The 19,585-nt window shown below is 41.8% G+C and overlaps 1 protein-coding gene across 4 annotated transcripts in view; it reads right to left on the bottom strand.

Annotated features, from left to right (window-relative positions):
- MICU1 (mitochondrial calcium uptake 1) overlaps positions 1–19,585 on the bottom strand; it is a 233,748-nt gene that overhangs the window by 1,696 nt on the left and 212,467 nt on the right. For all 4 annotated transcript variants that reach the window (XM_045783578.2, XM_045783582.2, XM_045783581.2 and 1 more), the window contains one exon: positions 3,799–3,888. In XM_045783578.2, coding sequence (XP_045639534.2) covers positions 3,799–3,888 — 90 coding nt within the window. The remainder of the gene's footprint in view (positions 1–3,798; positions 3,889–19,585) is intronic.

Genomic DNA, 19,585 nt, shown 5'->3' with positions numbered 1-19,585 from the left:
TTCCTCTGGCTGGATCTATGGGGATGGGACTGGAGAATAGCAGTAGGGAGTCAGTCAGGAAGACCGTTGCAATAGTCCAGGTGAGAGGGGGAGGGGGCAGTTCATGGTGAAAACCAAAACCAAAATCTGGCCTTGGGTTAAGCCCATTTTCTCATGGCCTCCCATTTTACCCTCTTCAGTGACAGACTTTCAGGTCTGGAGAGGAACTTGGAGAGCGTCTGGTTAAACCAAAGGTCAACCTCTCAAGCCACACAGAACAGTAACCACTTCAACAGTCGAGGGCAGTTACCCTTTGACTACATGCCCAAAGTAAATGACTGCTAATTAAAAGAAGGACAGCCACTACTGGTGGTGATAAGACAATAGGAAACCATAAACAGGCTTTTACTAACGATGGGTCTGGAAAGAGAGTGGAAAGAAGGAACACAGGGTTTACTTTTGTAGAGAGTACCTGAAAACCTAAACTGGCCCATGTTTTCTGTCTGAAGGGAGCATGGACAGCCTCAGAGATACCTCACAGCAAGATCAAACAAACAAGCAAACCCAGGGAGACCTAGTCTGTGGTATTCAGTTAGGAGAGGGACTGCCCTTGTGAGAGGAAGTGGCTGGAAGACAGCACCAGGGGGCTCTGTGGTCCTGCTAATGTGATGTTTCTGGATAATGCTGGTTACACAGATGTGTCCAGTTTTTAAAAATCCAGTAAGCTGTATACTTATGATATTTGCACTTTTCTGGATATATATGTCAATATAAAGAGTTAAAAGTGGCTTGGATGGCTGAAAAGTATTAATATGGCTTACTAAGAATGTAATTAAAAGGGCACCTGGGTGGCTCAGTTGGCTAAGCATCTGCCTTCAGCTCAGGTCATGATCCCAGGGTCCTGTGATTGAATCCTGGTAGGGCTCCCCGCTCAGCAGGGGGTCTGCTTCTCTGCCACTCCCCCAACTCGTGCACACACTCTCTCTCAAATAAAAATATTTTAAAAAATAATATAATTAAAAGAATAAAAAAGGTCTAAATGAGATTCTTAATATTTTTATAAAGAGAGGCTTAAGATGAAAAAATCTGAGGTCTTATTTAGACTGCCATGGGATTTGCTTCCTGCTTCCCTAAGGCCAGAGCTGATCAATGTGAATGGCTTCTGTTACTTATGAAGCAGGTATATGACTGAATGTCATCTGTGTGCATGTGTGATCTGTGAGTGCAACTCTAACTTCTGAGGTGAACAATTCTGAAAAGTGAATGTCCTTTGGCATTTTGATCTGAGATCTAGGGCTGGTAGAAATAACAATGGCTTTTATTTAATATGTACTCCCTTTCTCTGTAGATTAAGAAAATAAGCCCCAGAGATGTTAAATGATTTTTTAAAAGGTGATTCAAGTAGATATTGACAGAACCTCCTTCTAAAAGGCTGGAAAATCAGATTTCATTTCTCAGGCCTTCCTAGGAGAAGAGGGGAACTGTGAGGCTGCTTGCCTTTATTTATTTACTTTGCAGACCAGCTCTCTGGCATCAAAAATTATAAAATTAAATGTTTTTTGGAAAAAACTCAAACCACCCAGAAGTGATTAGAGTAAAAACAATATCTGAGGAAAGTTAACCTCTCTAGAACAGTCTTGTTGATTAGAACTGTCTTTGATAAGGGAAATTTTTTTTATCTGTGCTATTTAATACAGTAGCCACTGGTCACATGCAGCTCCTGAGTACTTGAAATGTGGCCACAGAGACCAAGGAACTGAGTTTTAAAATTCTTTTTAATTTTAACTAATTTAAATTTAATGGCCACATGAAACTAGTGGATGGGCAGCACTAAAGAATTCCCTAGAGAATAACCCACCCCTACCTGAGGGTGAGGCCATCTTCTTGTCCTAACCCTGGAGTTTTCTTTCACTCAGACCTTGATTGTGGGTGCAGGCAGGAGGTTTAAATAACTCAAGTTCAACTAGAACTTCAGTAACTTAAGGTAATGAACACCTGTTATGTGCAAAGTACCACCTGAGGTCCTATGGAGGGGTCCACAGGTGAACAAAGGACTTGCAACTACCCTTAAAAAGCTAACAATTTAGGGATGCCTGGGTGGCTCATTTAAGCGTCTGCCTTTGGCTCAGGTCATGATCCCAGGGTCCTGGGATCAAGCCCCGCATCAGTGCTTAGCGGGAAGCCTGCATCCCCCTCTCCTGCTCCCCCCGCTGGTGTTCCCTCTCTTGCTGTGTCTCTGTCCAATAAATAAATAAAATCTTCAAAAAAAAAACCCCTAACAATTTATAGAAGCATTATTTATAATAGCCAAGATATGGAAGCAGCCCAAGTGTCCATCAACTGCTGAATGGATAAAGATGTGGTGTGTACGTATGTGTGTGTACACACACACACACACACACACACACACACACACACACACACACACACATACACTGGTATCTTACTCAGCCGTAAAAAGAATGAAATCTTGCCATCTGTAATGACGTGGATGGAGCTAGAGTGTATATGCTAAGCAAAATCAGTCAGAGAAAGACAAACACTGTATGATTTCACTCATGTGGAATTTAAGAAACAAAACAAGCAAAACGAAAAAAAAAAAAAAGAGAGATAAAGCAAGAAACAGACTCTTAACTATAGAGAACAAACTGATGGCTACCAGAGGGGAGGTGGGTGGCGGGATGGGGGAAATAGGTGATGGGGATTAAGGAGGGCCGTTGTCATGATGGGCACCAGGTGATGTATGGAGTTGTTGAATCTCTGTATGGTACACCTGAAATTAACATAACACTGTTAACTCTCTGGAATTAAAGTAACCCCCCCCCCAAAAAAAAGCTCACGATTTAGTAGGGAAGTTAGGTTACGTAGAGAGAGAGAGTTAACACGTAGTAATGAAGACAAATGGAAACAAGTTAAGGACTGAAGAAGCCAGAGTGATTCATTATTATGCTGGGACCAGAACGAAGGTTTCACCGACACAGGAATTTTTGACCTGGTTCCTGGATTCCATTAGCCTGGCTTTCTAGAGGAAGATGAGCAATGAATCCTGGCTGGGAAACAAGCAGGGGCGGGCACACAGGATAGAGGGTGGCGGCCAGCTTGGATTCAAACCCTAGCTATGCTACCTACCACTGCCTGTGTGCTCCCGGGAAAATGACTTCACCCGAGTCTCAGTGTCCTTATCTGGAGAATGTGGTGGAAAACAGTTGCTATGTCAGAGGGTTACCTGAGCAGCTTAGCACAATGTGTGGCTCTCAGTAAGCACTGAGAAATGCTGCCACAGTGGCACCAGGACCGCTCATGTGGGCTAGAGTGGTCACAGACACAACAGACCACTGCGAGCTGGAAGGCAGAAATGGGAGGGGAATGACTGCTGTGTGCTTTGGGAGGTGGAGAGATCCACGGTCTTTCTAGACACAGTCAGATAATCACGTGCTCCTAGCCTATGAAGCAGCAAGTTGGCTCTAATATTTGTGTTTCCTTTTTTTTTTTTTGAGCTTTTATATTTGAGTTTATTTACCTTTTAAAAACACTACTAGAGTGGAATTGTTTCCTTTTTTAAGATCCTATGGTCATACATTCATTTAGGCCTACCGGCAAATTAGAATCACAAGAAGAAATGGAAAAAACAAACCAGGACTGGGGGTTCTAGTTCTCAATGTCACGGTGCTGAGGGCTGAGCTACTCCTGTGGGAAAGAGATACGTTGAAGAGGTCCAGGCTGGTGCACTGGGGTCTGCAAGCCTCCAGTATCAACAGTGTCTACCTCAAGGACAGTCAGGTTCAGTTTTCCCGCTGGACTCCGCAGGGTCCCACTCACCATCGCAGTCGAAGAGCGCAAACACCACATCACACACGTGGTCCGAGAGTTCCACTTTGGCCACGGTCCTGGCCACCTGCTGCATGGTCACTGAAAGAGGAAAGATAGATGCTGACTTAGACCGGCAGAGGGACTTGCAGTTTGCTTTCTCTGAACGGGTGGGATAAAACTACTCAGTCATAATAGAAAAGTTTCCAACTATATTTAAGAAAATGAGAATTTGGTTTTTAACCCACAACACCCTTTTCCTTTTCACACCAGGTTCCATTCTTTTCTACTGCTGCTACATTTTAGGCGGTACATACAGTTAAGTAAGAATGCCTGATACTACGTTCACAGAGACAGAAAGTAGATGGGCGGTTACCAGGGGCGGGGGTATGCGGAATGGGAAGTTAGTGGTCAGTGGATACAGATTTTCTGTTTGGGGTAATGGAAACATTTTGGAAGTAGTGGTGATGGTTGTACAAGAGAGTAAATGTAATTAATGCTGATGACTGTACACTTAAAAAGGGTTTAATTGGCATCTTTATGTTAATATATATTTTACCACAGTAAAAATTTAAAAAAACCTTTTTATTCATCCATTTATTTTAGAGAAAGAGAGAGACAGTGTGTGTGTGTGTGTGAGAGAGAGAGAGAGAGAGAGAGAGAGAGGAGAGATAGAGAGGAGGGGCAGAGAGAGATGGAAAGGGAGAGAGAATTTCCAGCCAACTCCCGCCAAGCACGGAGCCCGGGAGCCCAACATGGGGCTCTATCCCACCACCTTGAGATCATGACCCAAGCTGAAACCAAGAGTCAGAGGCTTAACCTACCGAGCCACCCAGGTACCCTTTACCACAGTAAAAATTTAAAACATGAAAATTCACATAATATTTAAGGACGGGAATCTAACGGTCTAGAGCAGCATTGGCGGTGGCTTTCCTAATAAATTATCACCAGAAGAGTGCCTTGAAAAAAAAAAAAAAACTAAGAACGCCTGATATGACAATAGTCTCCATCTTGGCATTCTCTCCTGTGGGAGAGAATATGATAATAAAAAGTCAAGGAAATAAGCAGGCAGACAAAGAATGGGAGGTGGGGGATGAGGAGGCATGTGTCAGGACACCAGGGAGGTGCCCTTCCGTTGCTGAGTGCCAGCTAAGCACCTGCATCGAGGAGCTCCTTGCCCCTCCTCCTGACCGGCTTTCCACCCGCCACTTCGTCTCTTCCAACTGTGCTCCCTGGGGTAACAGTGGCCCCCGTTTCACTAGTTCAGTGTCTGCAGCCTTTTTTATTTTCCTTCTTCCAGACCTCCACAGAAAATCTCTTCTCTCTTACCATTTTCTCTTTATCTGACATTTACTGTTAAACACTGGCAATCGTGTGAAAATTGGGTTCTCATGAAAAACAAGCCAGGAAGGGCTAGGCCATTTCCAATGCCTTTTCTCCCATCCGTCCTCAAACTTGATCTAGGGGCATGTATAAATTATGTTATTGCTTACAGACACACTCTTAAGTGAGGTGAACCTTGGAGGAAAGAAAAGGATTGATTTTTACTTATCAATCACCTAGCAATGAAATGTTCTCTCTAAATATCAGATCAGATTCATCCAGAAGCAGTGTGAACTTGAATTAGAGTCAGTGTGCCTTCTCTGCTGATTTCATTCCTATAATTTCAGTTCTTTCCTGTCATTTTCTTCCACATTCGACCTTCCACTTGGCCTCTGTCACCTCCATGTATTCACCACAGCGCCCCCAACGTCAGCAGATACAAATGCCAGAGCAAGGCCGAGGTGCAAGGGGATGCAGGAGAGAAACTGCGTGACCCTCATGAAGTCACTTGATCTCTTTAAATTTACTTCCTTCATATTCCTATGAGGAAACTGCTGAGGTGGCTTAGTAGTGCCAAGAACAGTTTGGTGTTTTCTAGACTCTGAGGGTGGAGATACATAGAGATAGCTGAGGATCTGTGTGAGGAAGGGTAGAGGAAAGTTGTATTGGCCACAAGCGAGGCTATGTCCTGGTGTTCACAGCCTCTGGCTTGAGGGGGACGGCTGCCCAGGAGGGCAGGAAGAGCCAGTTTCCTCCTCCCGCACCCAGGACGTGAGGTAGGGTGAAGGAGGAATCAACGTCCCTTGGAATTTGAAGACTTAAGCAGAAGATACTATTTCAGTGGCTGTTCATGAGATGTGGTTAACTGCTGACAGGGGAGTTGGAGGGTCGGCACAACTGCAGAAGTTGTAGGGTTTAAAAACTTTGCCTCGTAGGTCTAGACACTTGATTTTCTCTGCTGGCCCAGGAAGAATTGATTCCTGCCAACTGAACTGCCCAGGGAAGGCAAAGAAATCAGCAGGCCAATTTACAACAAGAATAGTAACTGTTAAGAGAACCAAAATGATAACAGCTGGTTATTATACTTCTCAGCTGGAAAATCTACTAAGGAAATTCACTTCACCTCAGAAGTCTGCTCAGTGCAAACAGAATCAGATCAGAAGAAACTGGATGCTCTCAAACTGTGACAGAATTACCCCTTTGCAGTCACAGGAATACGTTCTGAGAAATGGATTAAAACCTGTATTAGATAAACAGGAACAATTTGTTATCAGCCATTCCTTTTTCTGCATTTCACAGCAACACTTCCATCACAACTGACAACTAGCCTCTTTTTCTCTTTCCCAGTTCCTTCCATTCTCTCAGGGCAGAGTGCCTATTGCGGATTCTTCTTGATATTCCAAGTGCCCATCTTTCTCCCCGGGAAGACAGGCCCTTTCCTCTAAATAAACCATTAATGAAAATAATATCCAAGGATGTCAGTGAGAGCTCTTGACAATTTTTAGTGAAAAGCTCATTAAAGTGGTACTTAGTGGTTACAGAACAGGGACCTCTGGAGGCCACCAGCAGGAATGTCTCATTACAAATGCCATCTCTTGACAGAATAATTACAGATTACATTCCATTTCACTTGGAGAGGGTTCTGACACCATTTGTACTATAGGGGGAAAGAAATGAGGGCTCCTGAGTCATTGTAGCTCAAACCACTGGGATGTTACCAGCCAGCAAACAGCCTAGCTGGGGTGCCCTTTCCCTGTCTAAGATCCTCAGGTCCCCAGGGTATGAATCAGAGCAGTGGAGGAAACTAATATTTCACTAGCTGGTGAGCTGTCAAACTGTGAGTTCTTGGGACAAGGAGGGTAACAGTAGATTACAAGCCACAGGCTTGACAGTTGGTCCTGAGCGCTGGCTCGTTCATATTTGCTTCCACATCCCTGAATCAGAAAGTCATAATTAAATCACAGCAAGCAGAACACCAGCCCCTCCACCCCCTCATTGCCCCGCCCAGGTCTTGACCTTCCCATGTAGACCAGGTATTGGTACTAGAATCTGGGTCTCTCTCATTTGAGGTTGCTGATTGATGGCTGGGATTCTAGTTTCTCATCTGAAAGATGTCTACGTGGAGCATGAAGTCACCCTGGAGAAGGTCTAGGTTCCCCAAGGCCTGCATATTTCTTTGGTACAAATATGGTCGGGCTGCCTGAACAACAGATGGACATGAGATCGGGTGATTTCTACTATATTAGGATAGGCAAGAATTTGTAGAAGCGGGCTCAACTGGTTCTTAAAAATGTGGTAGCATTCGGCTTTGGAAAGTCCAGGCAGAATCTGAGTCATGCCAGGTCCCCAGTTTACTCTCTGGCATGGTCTGTAACTGGAGAATTCAACAGTAGAAAGAACATATGCTGAGTCTGTGGGACTATAATGTCAGAAGCTACATGACATAAAATTATTTACCACAGTAGTCAAACAGAAGAAGGGGGAGTTCTGGAGGGATACGAGCCCAGATACCCACTTGGAATCAGAGACCCTTAGAACTAGAACAGACCACAGAGAAAGTGAAATCCAGAGACGTTAATAACTTGCCCCAGGTCACACAGCTAGCTGGCAGCAGACCAGGGTCTAGAATCTAGGTCTCCAGACTTAGAGGCCAAGGATCTTTCCCCTATGCATGCTGGGCTCTCCTTGGACCCTTATATGGACAATACTAGATCCCCCATGAACGTGTCCCCCTAAACAACAGAGAAAGCTCAGGTGAAAGAGAAGCCGAATCGGGGAATACTCCGTGCTAGTGGGCAGGGATGACTAATGGGAAAGCTGGAGGCAGTCAGGAGTCAGCATTGTAGCTGGATCACAGAGCTGATCGTCCTGTATGTTGGGAGACATTAGCATTCCCTTGGAACTTACACTGACAATTTCGGGGACAACGTAAAAGGCTTATTAAACTGCAACCCAATGAAAAACATGTGACACAGGCAGCCCTGGGAACTCTTCCTACAGTTGCCTCCGTTGCACAGATACAGCTACTGAGAGCGGGAGTGACCCAGTTAGGAGCTGCCTGTCTCTTGCTAATTGCAAAGGTGTTTGAAAAGGTGATACGCCAAGTTGGGCTGACGGTCTCTAGCTGTGTGGCCATGTGATTATTTCTGCCTTCCTGGACTGCAGCAGAGAGAATGGAAAGCTGGCTTGTGACTGCCAAGGTTAAGTGAGGGAAGACATTTCTGGTTCAGCCTGGAAAGGCTTATGATACTGATGTCTTAGTTTCTTAAGTCCATCCCTAGATGGCTCTGGGGGTGGGGTGGGGTGGGGTGGGGAGAGGGGGAAGGATTTTCCTTTGGAGAGCACTTGTCCTTTCTTTTGTATCTTCTTCCAAGGTACTTTGGCTGATACAGCACACACATTTCAACCTGATTCTGGGGGGCGGTGGAGGCGGGAAGGACAGCATTCAAGGGAACTAGCAATTTAAGGAGCCAAGAGCAAAGCAGTATACTAATAATGAAAATGATAACAATTCCTTGTTCTGCCTGGTACTTTTAAGCTGCGGGCGGGTTGACCTCCTCTGTGCACTCAGGCTGCCCACTTGTCAGAGGTGATGCTGGTCGTCCTGGCTTCTAAATACCGGTACATGCCACAGAGAAAACCTGCAGTCAGGTTTCCCGAACCTCAGGGCATCATCCCAGATGACTGCTTCACTGGGCTTACATGCTTAATCTAGTACAAACTGATCTATAGTAAGGTTTATTGCCATTATCCATGATTATATCTGCCTTCATCAAAAATCCTCATCCTATTTTGTCCACAAAAGGCAAACATTTCTATCAGCACCATTAGGTAGTGATTTCAGCTGACACACCCAGAGAATGATCAGTTTAGTGGGAGAGACCATATGTATCATTAAGATTGAGAAATATCAGACCTATTAATAGACACACATGGGTTACAGTGGGATAGTGTATTTGGGAGGACGCACATTTTGGATTTGAACTCTAAAGGATGAAAGAGACACTTACTCCAGACCCTTGCCTGTGTGGTAGTGGGTGCTGTGCGGTCAGGGGTGGAGGAGTCAGTCTGAATAAAGTACTGAAAGCAGGAAGGGATGCTAATGCCTGGCTAGGAAGCTAGAACCGAAGGTGTAGGGGCTGGCGAGAGCATCAGGACAGACTTTACAGGGGGCCAGTCGAGGCCCTTTGCAAGGAAATCTTTATAACAAAGACAGTTCAAAACCAATTTCCCATATTGACTTGTTTTTGCCTCCTTGACTCTTTAAGTTCTCATTCTTTTTACTTGAAAAAGCTGTTTCTCATTAGGTAGTACATTCACCTGTTTGAAAACTCAAATGGTACAAAAGGGTTGAAGTATCCTTCCCAACCTTAACCCCCAGTTACCTAGTTGTCCAGAGGCAACCAATAGCTCCAGTCTCTCCAGAAATAGGGATATAAAATCAAATTTTTCATTCTTCATTTCTTCCCACAAAAATGGTAGTATACTAAATATATGGGTTTTGCTTTACTCATTTAACAACATATCTTAGAAAGAATTCCATACCCATACATAAACAGGTCTTTTTTAACAGCTGCATAGTATTCTACCAACAGGCTATATCATTTATTTAACCAGTTCCTAATTTATCCAACCTCAATCTTGAGGAAGAAGTACCTTTTATTCCCCCTTCCCTTAGAACATTTCTTCCTTGGTGGCCTATAGTTGCCAGGTTCAACAGAATTTGAATCTCATAGCTAAGGGGAGAGCATGATCTATTTAAAATTAGGCTTTGCTGAAATAATGTAAAGGCTAAATACTCGTCACCTTTACAAGTGTCTAATCAAAGCTTAAGAGGCTTCTAAGGGTAGTAAACCTTGAAGTCCCTAAAGAAACAGGGCTTGCAATAAATACTAATTTCTATTCTTCCCCAGTTGGTGGGATTCCTTTCTGATCCTTTTTGCATTTTGTCCTTATGTATTTATTTATGTGGATTTTGGGCAGTTTATCCTACCCCCACCCACCTCTCTCTCCCACTGGTAATCATGAATCCCCAGAGCAGCTCTCTCCCTCCTTGGGGCACTTATATAATTTTACTAAATCACAATATATTCCAAGTAATGTAGTTGAGTCAGAATCAATCTTTACAATTGCTAAGCGACTTTAAATTTGGGAAAATAAACAAGGTCTCTGCAGAGAAACTGCCTCATAAAGCAAACATTTCTTTCAGAATTTGAGCTTCCCTGACTTCATCATGAATCACTTTAAACATTGATGACTTTGTCTTAAGTGAATGGAATTCTGGCCAACATTCCTCTTCACGTATAAATGTTTTTACAAAATGCAATGATGAACTGAAGCACAGGGGCTTGCCTCCCACAAACTTTAAAAAAATTTATAAAATAGGAGCTTTCCCCCCATATAACCTGTTTCCCACACATCTTTGTGACATTCCTACTCCTGCCTTCATGCTATGGCTGTCTGGGGGATGCTCTCTCATACATTTCTGCTGTGACTTTTCCCATTTCTGCTTTCGCATACAAGCACGGAATCCCTTATGTAATTCTCTAGGTTCTTCTAGCAGCAGTGGTTGCCATGAACCAAAGAGAACAATGGTGTGGAAGTCAGTGAACCTAAATCTTTGGTCTCAGTTTTGTGTCACACTACCTGTGATCTGAGCAAGTGATTCTCTTCATGTGTAAACGAAGAGGTCAAAACCAATGTAAGGGTTTAAATACAATTATTTCCAAGCTCCCTTCTCACACTAAAATTTTATGACTTCCATGTTATTTTTTAGATAACATGGCTTAAATCAGTTAAAATGTCCAGATTTTCAGAAGCCTTCAAAGAATAAATGTAAAGGTGTGAATTATGGCTGGTGTGGCGGACAGAATTCTGAGATGTTTCCCAACATTCCCACCCTCTGGTGTATATATATTTATCTGTGCAGACAGGACCTGTGAATATAATGGCATACAACTTCTGTGATTAGGTTACTTTATATGAAAAAGGTAATGGGATAGTTACTCCCATGATTACAATTACATAATAAAAGAATGCAACTCAGCACACCGGGGAAAGAGAGTCTCCTGCTGGCTGTGAAGAAGTGAGCTGCCATGTTGTGAGGGGGCCACACGGCAAGGAACTGCAGCGACCTGCTGACAGTGATACCTGGCCGGCAGCCAGCAAGGAAAACTCCTACAACTGAAAGGAACTGAGCTCTGCCAGGAACCTAAATGAGCTTGAAAAAGGACCCTGAACTGCAGACGAGAATGAGCCCTTCGGACACTTGTTATACTTTAAACCTTGTTATGACCCAAGCAGAGAAGGGGCACCTGGGTGGCTCTGTCAGTTAAGCGTCTGCCTTTGGCTCAGCTCCTGATCCCAGGGTCCTGGGATTGAGCCCCACATCAGGCTCTCTGCTCAGCAGGGAGCCTGTTTTGCTCTCCGCTCCTCCCTCTGCTCATGCTCTCTCTCAAATGAATAAATAAAATCTAAAAAAAAAAAAAAAAAGAAAGAAAAGACCGGAGCCGAGAAGGCAGTTAAGCTGTGCCCAGATTCATAGAACCTGAGGTAACAGGTGTTTTAAGCTGCTAAATTTGTAGTAATTTGTTATGCAGCAAGGAAGCTAAGTGGAGAAGGTATTTATGGAGAAGGAATGTCCTTCTGAGGTTCCTGAAATCGTACTTCATACACAGCTGCGCTCATTTTAGGTACATTTTATAGAACTGTCGGTCTTCTGCAATTATTGTACTAAACTCCATAAATGAGATCTTTAGATACACCGGACAAAGTCTAATTAAGTTTCAAATTTCTTAAGAAAATAAAACTGCCACCCTACTTTTGGGAATTCAACAGTGCTGCTCTGACTTCAAATATATCTGATAATTATAAGTTAGTTCATTTTCACACAAATCTGGATATAACTTTAGGCTATAATATGTCCCTTCAAACATTACTACATTCAGTAAAAAAGCTGATTTAGTTATAGTCCTAGAATTTCAAATCTGGGAGAACCTTTGGAGATATTTAATATCACTCTAACCTGAGGGTCAGAGAAGTTGTGACTAGCCCACGGTGTCAAGAAAACTAATGACATGGGAAGGTGACGTAGTTGTATCATTCTTCCCCTCACACTAGGCTTTTATTAGAGCATTTAACCATCCTTTCCTGGATCTGACCATGTCTAAATTAATTCACTCGTTTATGCAACATTAGGTGAACATCTACTGTATATAAAGAATTTTTCTAGGATCAGAGTAGGACACAAAGATGTGGAAAACATGGTTCCTGTCCTCAAGAGTTTATGGTGTAGTGACAACTCCTCCTTGAATGCTGAGGACACTTGAGATGTTAACAGGGGTTAGATATTCCTAGGAAGAGTGAGTTTAAATAAGGATAATGCCTTCTGAAAGCAATAATCTCAACAATTTTTGGACGAATGATGAAACAGGAGAAGCTCGAAGCTCCAGTCCTCCTCATTAATAAGTGCAAACAACTTATAACTTCTGAACTACTATCAATCTCAAAAATGACTGAAAAAAGCAATAGATACTACTTCCTAAGAGAACAAAAGTAAGCCCCATGAGGTCCTAGGGTAATCTTCTTACTTTTGTTTAATAACTTTTTTCTAAGTTCTCATATTGGGATAGCTTGTTTCCAGTCTATAAGCTCCTTAATAAGATAAGCGGGCAGAGGAAAGACAGTATCCAGGGGCTGAAAACCAGAACAGGCATCTGGGTATAATCATACTTTCCATCTGGTATATTAATATAGTATTCTCTCATTAATTGTCACAATAACCCTGAAGCAATATTCTATTTTACCATTCTATAGACCAGGAAACTGAGGCTTTGAGAACTTACGTGATTTGTTCAAGGCCACAAAGCTAGTGAGTAGAAGGGACTCAAACTCAGACTTGAGTTTGAAACCAAAATTTATATTTACAAATTTCATGCATATAGCTAACTCTCAAAAAATGCTAAATGTTAGGACAGTATCTAAAAGTGTAACACAACATTGCTACACCAATGAGTAGAGGTTGTGAAGAACATCTTGATTACCAGAATCTGAGAGGTCCACGTCTATATATCCTATGTTTCAATGTTGAGAAATGGACCATTCAGTATATACACATCTTCTTCTGTTCCGTGGTATCCTTTAAAGGGATACCAACTTGTTACATGACCTTATTTAAGTGACTTTAGGCTTCTGTGTGTTGGTTTCTTCACAAAGAGTAACAGGATTAGAAAGGTGAAGAACACAGATGTGTCTACGAAGACGTTCCTATGTGGGATCAGAAGCTAGATTAGATGACAACTCTGAGTCTGTGTCACTATAAGGTATGCACTACAGATGTCAGAATGTGTCTGTGGAAATTGGCCCTGAACAGAAGAGACAACTGTATGGGAAATGTCATGTCATAGTTCATATTCAAGAGAAGGGCACTCACTCCAAAACACCATCGTTTGCCAAAAGGACTTTATTCTCACCCGAAGAATGGTCTACTCTTAGCCAAAGGAAACTGGAAAGAAATAGCCTAGAGCCTGTGTTTCTTAAGCTACTGAAAAGGATAGTTCAAAATGGTGAACCTTCATTGCCTTCAGGATTGTGTTTCAGCAAATATTTTCAAGTTCCAGCAGCATTGTGGGAAAAATCAAGAGGCAACATGATGGTGTGGAAGGAATATATAGACTTTGGGATTAGAGAGGCTGGAGCTTGAATCCTGGCTCTCCCTGCTTAGCTGTGTAACTATGAGCAAGCTGCTTTATTTTCTATTTCCTCATCCACAAAATGGGGGATAATACCAACTACCTTTCAGGTTTCAAGGATTAAGAGAGATAATGTCCATAAAGCACTTAGAGTTATGCCTGGCATACAGAAGCTGCTATGAAAGATAGTCGCTATTAGTGTTCCAGATGTGTGATGGCCTCACAGTCCTCCAAATGACAATGCTATGGCATTCTTAGGGTTCAGGAGAGGGTGGCAGTTTGTCTGTTACAGATAACTGTTCAGAATACAGCAGTTTTTATGTGTTAGAATTTACTCTATTACTAATTTCTAACTTCCCCAACAACCCGGTAGGGACCTAAATACCAAAAGACGAAGACCCCTTTACTCATTCAAAATAAGAGACTCGAAAAATTTCAAAGCCACAAAGATTCTTAAAGGTCATCTATGCCATCCAGGTCACTTCAGAAATAAAGGCAATACAGATAATTTGCTATGACTGATACTTTAGGAAAAAACACCTGGGGTGTAATGAGAGCATCCCGTAGGAGTTATACCACAGGCTTTGCTGGTTATTCTCTTGCCTTGTCAGACAAGAAGGTAAACTGTGCATATAGAATGACTATAAAAAATTAAGGACAATCATGTCATAAATTACAATTTTCAACCTAAGCAAGCCTGTGCTGGGGCTTGAGTATTAAAGGCCATGGACTACATTTGCCAGATTATTTTCCTGTATTACCATTCAAAGAACACAGGGAACACAAGTGGACCTACAAGTTTACCAAATCTGTAATACCCTGAGATGCTTTATAATGGGGCCTCACCATACCTGGAAACCTTTTATTCTCTTCACAAAAATAAGAATATTCTAAGTTATACAAACAATAGCTCATTCTAGAGCTCCAATTCAATTTCTAACTTTTCCATTAAAGGATGCCATCAGGGAGGAAGCTGTGTTCAGTTTTCCATTACCTTCTTCAGACTAGGTAAATCATTCAGACAGCACTTGAGAGGTTATATATCTAAGTTTATGTCCTGTATGTGTACGAATAAGCCACAGAACCAATTCCTCTTAAGTGCTAAACAAGAGACGACCTATAGGGGGAATATACACTATTTCATGGAGGAAGGTTCTTTCTTCAAATGGTCAAAATTCTCCAAGGACATTTCACATTTGTCTGGGAGTTTGTTATTCTCACAGGGGCCACTAGAAACTAAAGAAAGAGCCTCAGTGAACTTTGTTATTTGTACTCTGGAGGGATTGGATCATGCTGTCATATGGGAAATCTGTAGTTGCCACCTGCCTGGGTTCTCAAACTGTTCTGAAGAACATTAGCTCTTTAAGTTGTTAAAAGACATTTTGGGGCAAATCAAGTTTGAGAACTATATGGCTTTCTCGGAGATTAATAACGCACATTAGCATATTAAAAAGTTGGCAGGAGTAGTGCTGCAGGAAGAAATTCTGTATAACCTGGCATTTTCTGAACTTATTTGAACCATGAAACATTTTTTTTTTTAACTCACAGAACCATTAACATATTGCAGTAAATAGTGTTCTTCACAATGCTGTTTGGGAAATTCTGTGCTAAATTATGTCTAAAGACAGGTTTGCAAGCTCTAAAATAGCCAAGGAAGAGACCATGCCAGGGCCTCTAAAAGACTGTGCCAATTTCTGAAGGTCCTAACCTTTTGGGGAAAAATGAAGACAACCAAGACTGAGAGCAGAAGGCAGACAGAAGTACTCTGTCTCTACCCCTGCCCCACTCTGTCCCCACCCCTAGTACGGGGTAGAGGCTCCATTTTTCATCTTCTCTCTAATTAGCACTTATCACACCAAACTTGAACAACCTGTATTCTTCTCTTTCTCCCCTATTAGACCGTGAGCTTCTTGAGGGTAGAACCCAGCACAGTACCTATGCTGCTGGCTGAACAAACGGATGAACCACACTAAACCTGGTTTATATCAACATAATGAAAGCAGCTGACATTTATCACACAGTCGCCACATGATAGGCACAAGTTTAATACCCTATGACTTAGGTATCATGATCCTGATTTTAAAAACATAGAGACTAAATTCGGAGATTGCCCAAAGCAACTCAGCCAGTGAATGATGGAGCCAAGCTTAAAACCCAGACAACAGGACTTCAGAACCTGTGTTCTTAACCACTACACTTTTTCCCTCTCTTCCAAGATTCCTCTTAGCAGAAAAATCCCATGATTCTGCAGAGGGAGAATTCGGGTAGAACTCAAACCAATGGAAATATCACTAGTAGGATGGTCAGGATTAGGAAGGTTTGAAAGCAAAGGGGAAAGTGCAAGGAGAGGCTGCAGAGGACAGGCACATCTGGCAGAGTGAGGGAACTCAGCGAGGATAACTGAACCCATGCCAGTCTTCCCAGGCACATGCTAGCGTGTGAATAGTTCACAATACTGATATCACCCTTTTGAGCATGCAAAAGGTGACCTAACGTCAAGTCTAAAAGATAGGGGTTACAGAAGAACATAATGAATTAATGGCATGAGTTTGTTCTCTGGGTCTACTGGGAAAGGTGAGTGTTATTGGCTTGAGATCCAATGTCTTATTTAATCCATCAAAAATGTTTATTCACTTGTTCATTTATTGGTCAAATATTTATAAAGTGTCTACTGTATCCCAGGGATTGTCCTAGGTGTGGGGAATATATCCATGAACAAGACATATAAGCATGCTAGTAAGCAGACTCAGATAATAAACACATGAGAAAATATCAGGTAGTGACAAATGCTATGACACACAGGGTGACGGAGTGACTTTAGGATGGGAAGGTCTTTCTGAGGAAGTGATTTATATGAGACCCGAATTATAGGGAGCCCAAATACACCGAGATCATGGGAAAGAGCATCTGAGGTGAAGGAACAGCTAGAACAAAGGCCTTCACGTGGAAATGAACTTGGTATGTTTAGAATATAAACAAAGAGGGGCGCCTGGGTGGCACAGCGGTTAAGCGTCTGCCTTCGGCTCAGGGCATGATCCCAGCGTTATGGGATCGAGCCCCGCATCAGGCTCCTCCGCTATGAGCCTGCTTCTTCCTCTCCCACTCCCCCTGCTTGTGTTCCCTCTCTCACTGGCTGTCTCTATCTGTGTTAAATAAATAAATAAATAAATAAAAAATCTTAAAAAAAAAAAAAAGAAATAGAATATAAACAAAGAGAGTGTAGAATGGAGACACCTTGGAAGAAAGTGGTATTTGATGAACTCAGAGTATACAGGACCATGACATATGGAACCCCCTAAGCCTGGGTAGAGAGACTAGGGCTTTAATAGGGGAGATGCAGAAATGGAGTCAGATGCAGGATATATTTTGGAAGTAGAGACAAGGATTTATTGAAGAAATGAATGTGGGAGTGAGGCAGCAAGAAATCAGCCTAATGCGTATTTTTTTTTTTTTTTTTAGCTCCTGGATAGGTGGTAAATAACTTAGGAAGTTATTGAGGGCCTACTATACACAAAATATTGTAGTTAGTGGTCTCTGCTCTGCCCAATTAGCCGCATTTGTGGAAATTAAAGCCCTTGTCCCTAATTTATGGCTAGGAATTGATGACAACAGTGAAGGCAGAGGATTTTAGGTTAATGCGTCTTTTTAAAAAAAAATTATAAGAACTGTAGACAATATAGTTAGTTTTTTATAATTTATATTGAGTAGTTAGGGAAGGCCTCTCTGAGGAAGTGACATTTGAAGTGAGACTTGAAAGATAAATAGAAGTTACCCAGGTAAATAGCATAATTAGGTTTTTAGAATAATTTAAGCTTTTAAACAGACAATACAAGTATTCTCAAAGTAATTTAAATTCACTCTCCCCTCTGCCTCCCATTTTGGTCTTGCTTGGTGGACTACTTATGGGTGATATTTAGTTCTTGGTTACTGTGGTGGGTTGAACGGTAGCCCTCTAAAAGATATGTCCACATCTTAACCCCTAGAACTTATGAATGTGACTATGTTTGGAAGAAGGGTCTTTGCAGTTGTAATTAAATTAAAGATTTTGAGATGAGATCTGGGCTAAGGATTATCCAGACAGACCGTAAGTCCACTGACAAGTATCCTTTTAAGAGATAAACAGAAGAAAGACATGGGGAGACAGAGGGAAAGGCCATGTAAAGACAGAAGCAGTGACTGGAGTTCTGCAGCCATGAGCCAAGGAGTGACTAGAGCCATGAGAAGCTGGAAGAGGCAAGGAAGGATTTTCCCCTAGAGCCTTCAGAGGGAGCATGGCCTTGCCAACATCTTGATTTCAGATTTGTGGCCTACAGAATAGTGACAGAATACATTTCTGTGTTTTTTTTTTTAATCACCATATTCGTGGTAATTTGTTATGGCGGCCCTAGGAAATGAATACACTTGGCTTCTCCCTGCTACTTAGTATGAATCTAGGCCAGCTTCCCCTAGATATCTATCGTTTTACACCCAGGGAATCCAAAGTTACATAGATAAAACAAACCAGGAAGTCAAAACAAATGTTAAGTATCATATATCTCAAAGCCAAACATATATTTGGATGTCAGATATGACTGTATAATTTTTAACACTGCCTCTATTAGCAAGGATAATGAGGCATGGATTATATGGAGACTAAACATCCCAGGAAATGGCCTGAAGTCATTAGAAAGAAACACTGTCTTTTTTTTTTTTTTTAAACCACTAGGTTGCACTTTCCTTTGCCACCACTACCCTGAATCATTCTATTTTATACATCCTGTAATTTTAACATAGTGATTCATCCAAGATAATTGTTCTTTAAAGCAATTCTGTCTTTAGTTGAGCTTTTCAAAAAAGGTATGCAGGGGCGCCTGGGTGGCGTAGTCGTTAAGCGTCTGCCTTTGGCTCAGGGTGTGATCCCAGAGTCCTGGGATCGAGCCCCACATCAGGCTTCTCCGCTAGGGAGCCTGCTTCTTCCTTTCCCACTCCCCCTGCTTGTGTTCACTCTCTTGCTGGCTGTCTCTCTCTCTGTCAAATAAATAAATAAAATCTTAAAAAAAAAAGGTATGCAAATATATATTTATTAATTTTGTTTTTACAATAAATGATGACTTTAAATCTTATATCTTTGGATTTTCAGATGCTGTCAAAGATTCGTTTTGTGAAACAGAGCAATAGAACTGAAGCTATTCTGGACAAATAACCCTGTGATATTACACATACATACATAACCTCTATGATACCATCAGTTTTTTTCAAGGGATTCTACAAAGGTCAGAGGAAGTATTATTTTAAATAAACAAACAAGCAAACAAGCATCTGTTCTTTAAAAAAACCTATGTGGATTAAGAAAATGCAGTAAAAGCATCCAGTTTGGAAAAGAAGAAGTAAAATAATCTCTATTTGCAGATGCATCATCTTATATTAGAAAATCTTAAGGAATCCACTGAAAAGTGTTGAATAAACAAGATTGTGCTTATAAAAACTCAGTCAGTGCTTTGGAGAGATTTAAAACTTACACATTGCAGTACCCAACAGTGAAATAAAGACACTGTCAGATCAACCGAAGTCTAAGAGAATTCATTGCTAGCAGGTCTGTACCATAAGGAATGACAAAAGTCAGACCGATGAGAAGTGATACCAGATAAAAAGCTAGATACTCAGGAAAAAATGAAGTAAATGGTAAATATGGGTAAGTAAAAAAGATTATTTTTTTCTCTTAATTTCTTAAAAGAAAAACTGTTGAGGGGCGCCTGGGTGGCTCAGTCGTTAAGCGTCAGCCTTCAGCTCAGGTCGTGATCCTGGGG

Source organism: Ursus americanus, chromosome 6, assembly GCF_024610735.1.
Source record: "Ursus americanus isolate L20-20 chromosome 6, mUrsAme1.1.p, whole genome shotgun sequence".
Classification (NCBI taxonomy): domain Eukaryota; kingdom Metazoa; phylum Chordata; class Mammalia; order Carnivora; family Ursidae; genus Ursus; species Ursus americanus.
This window is presented reverse-complemented; position numbering and strand designations above follow the sequence as displayed.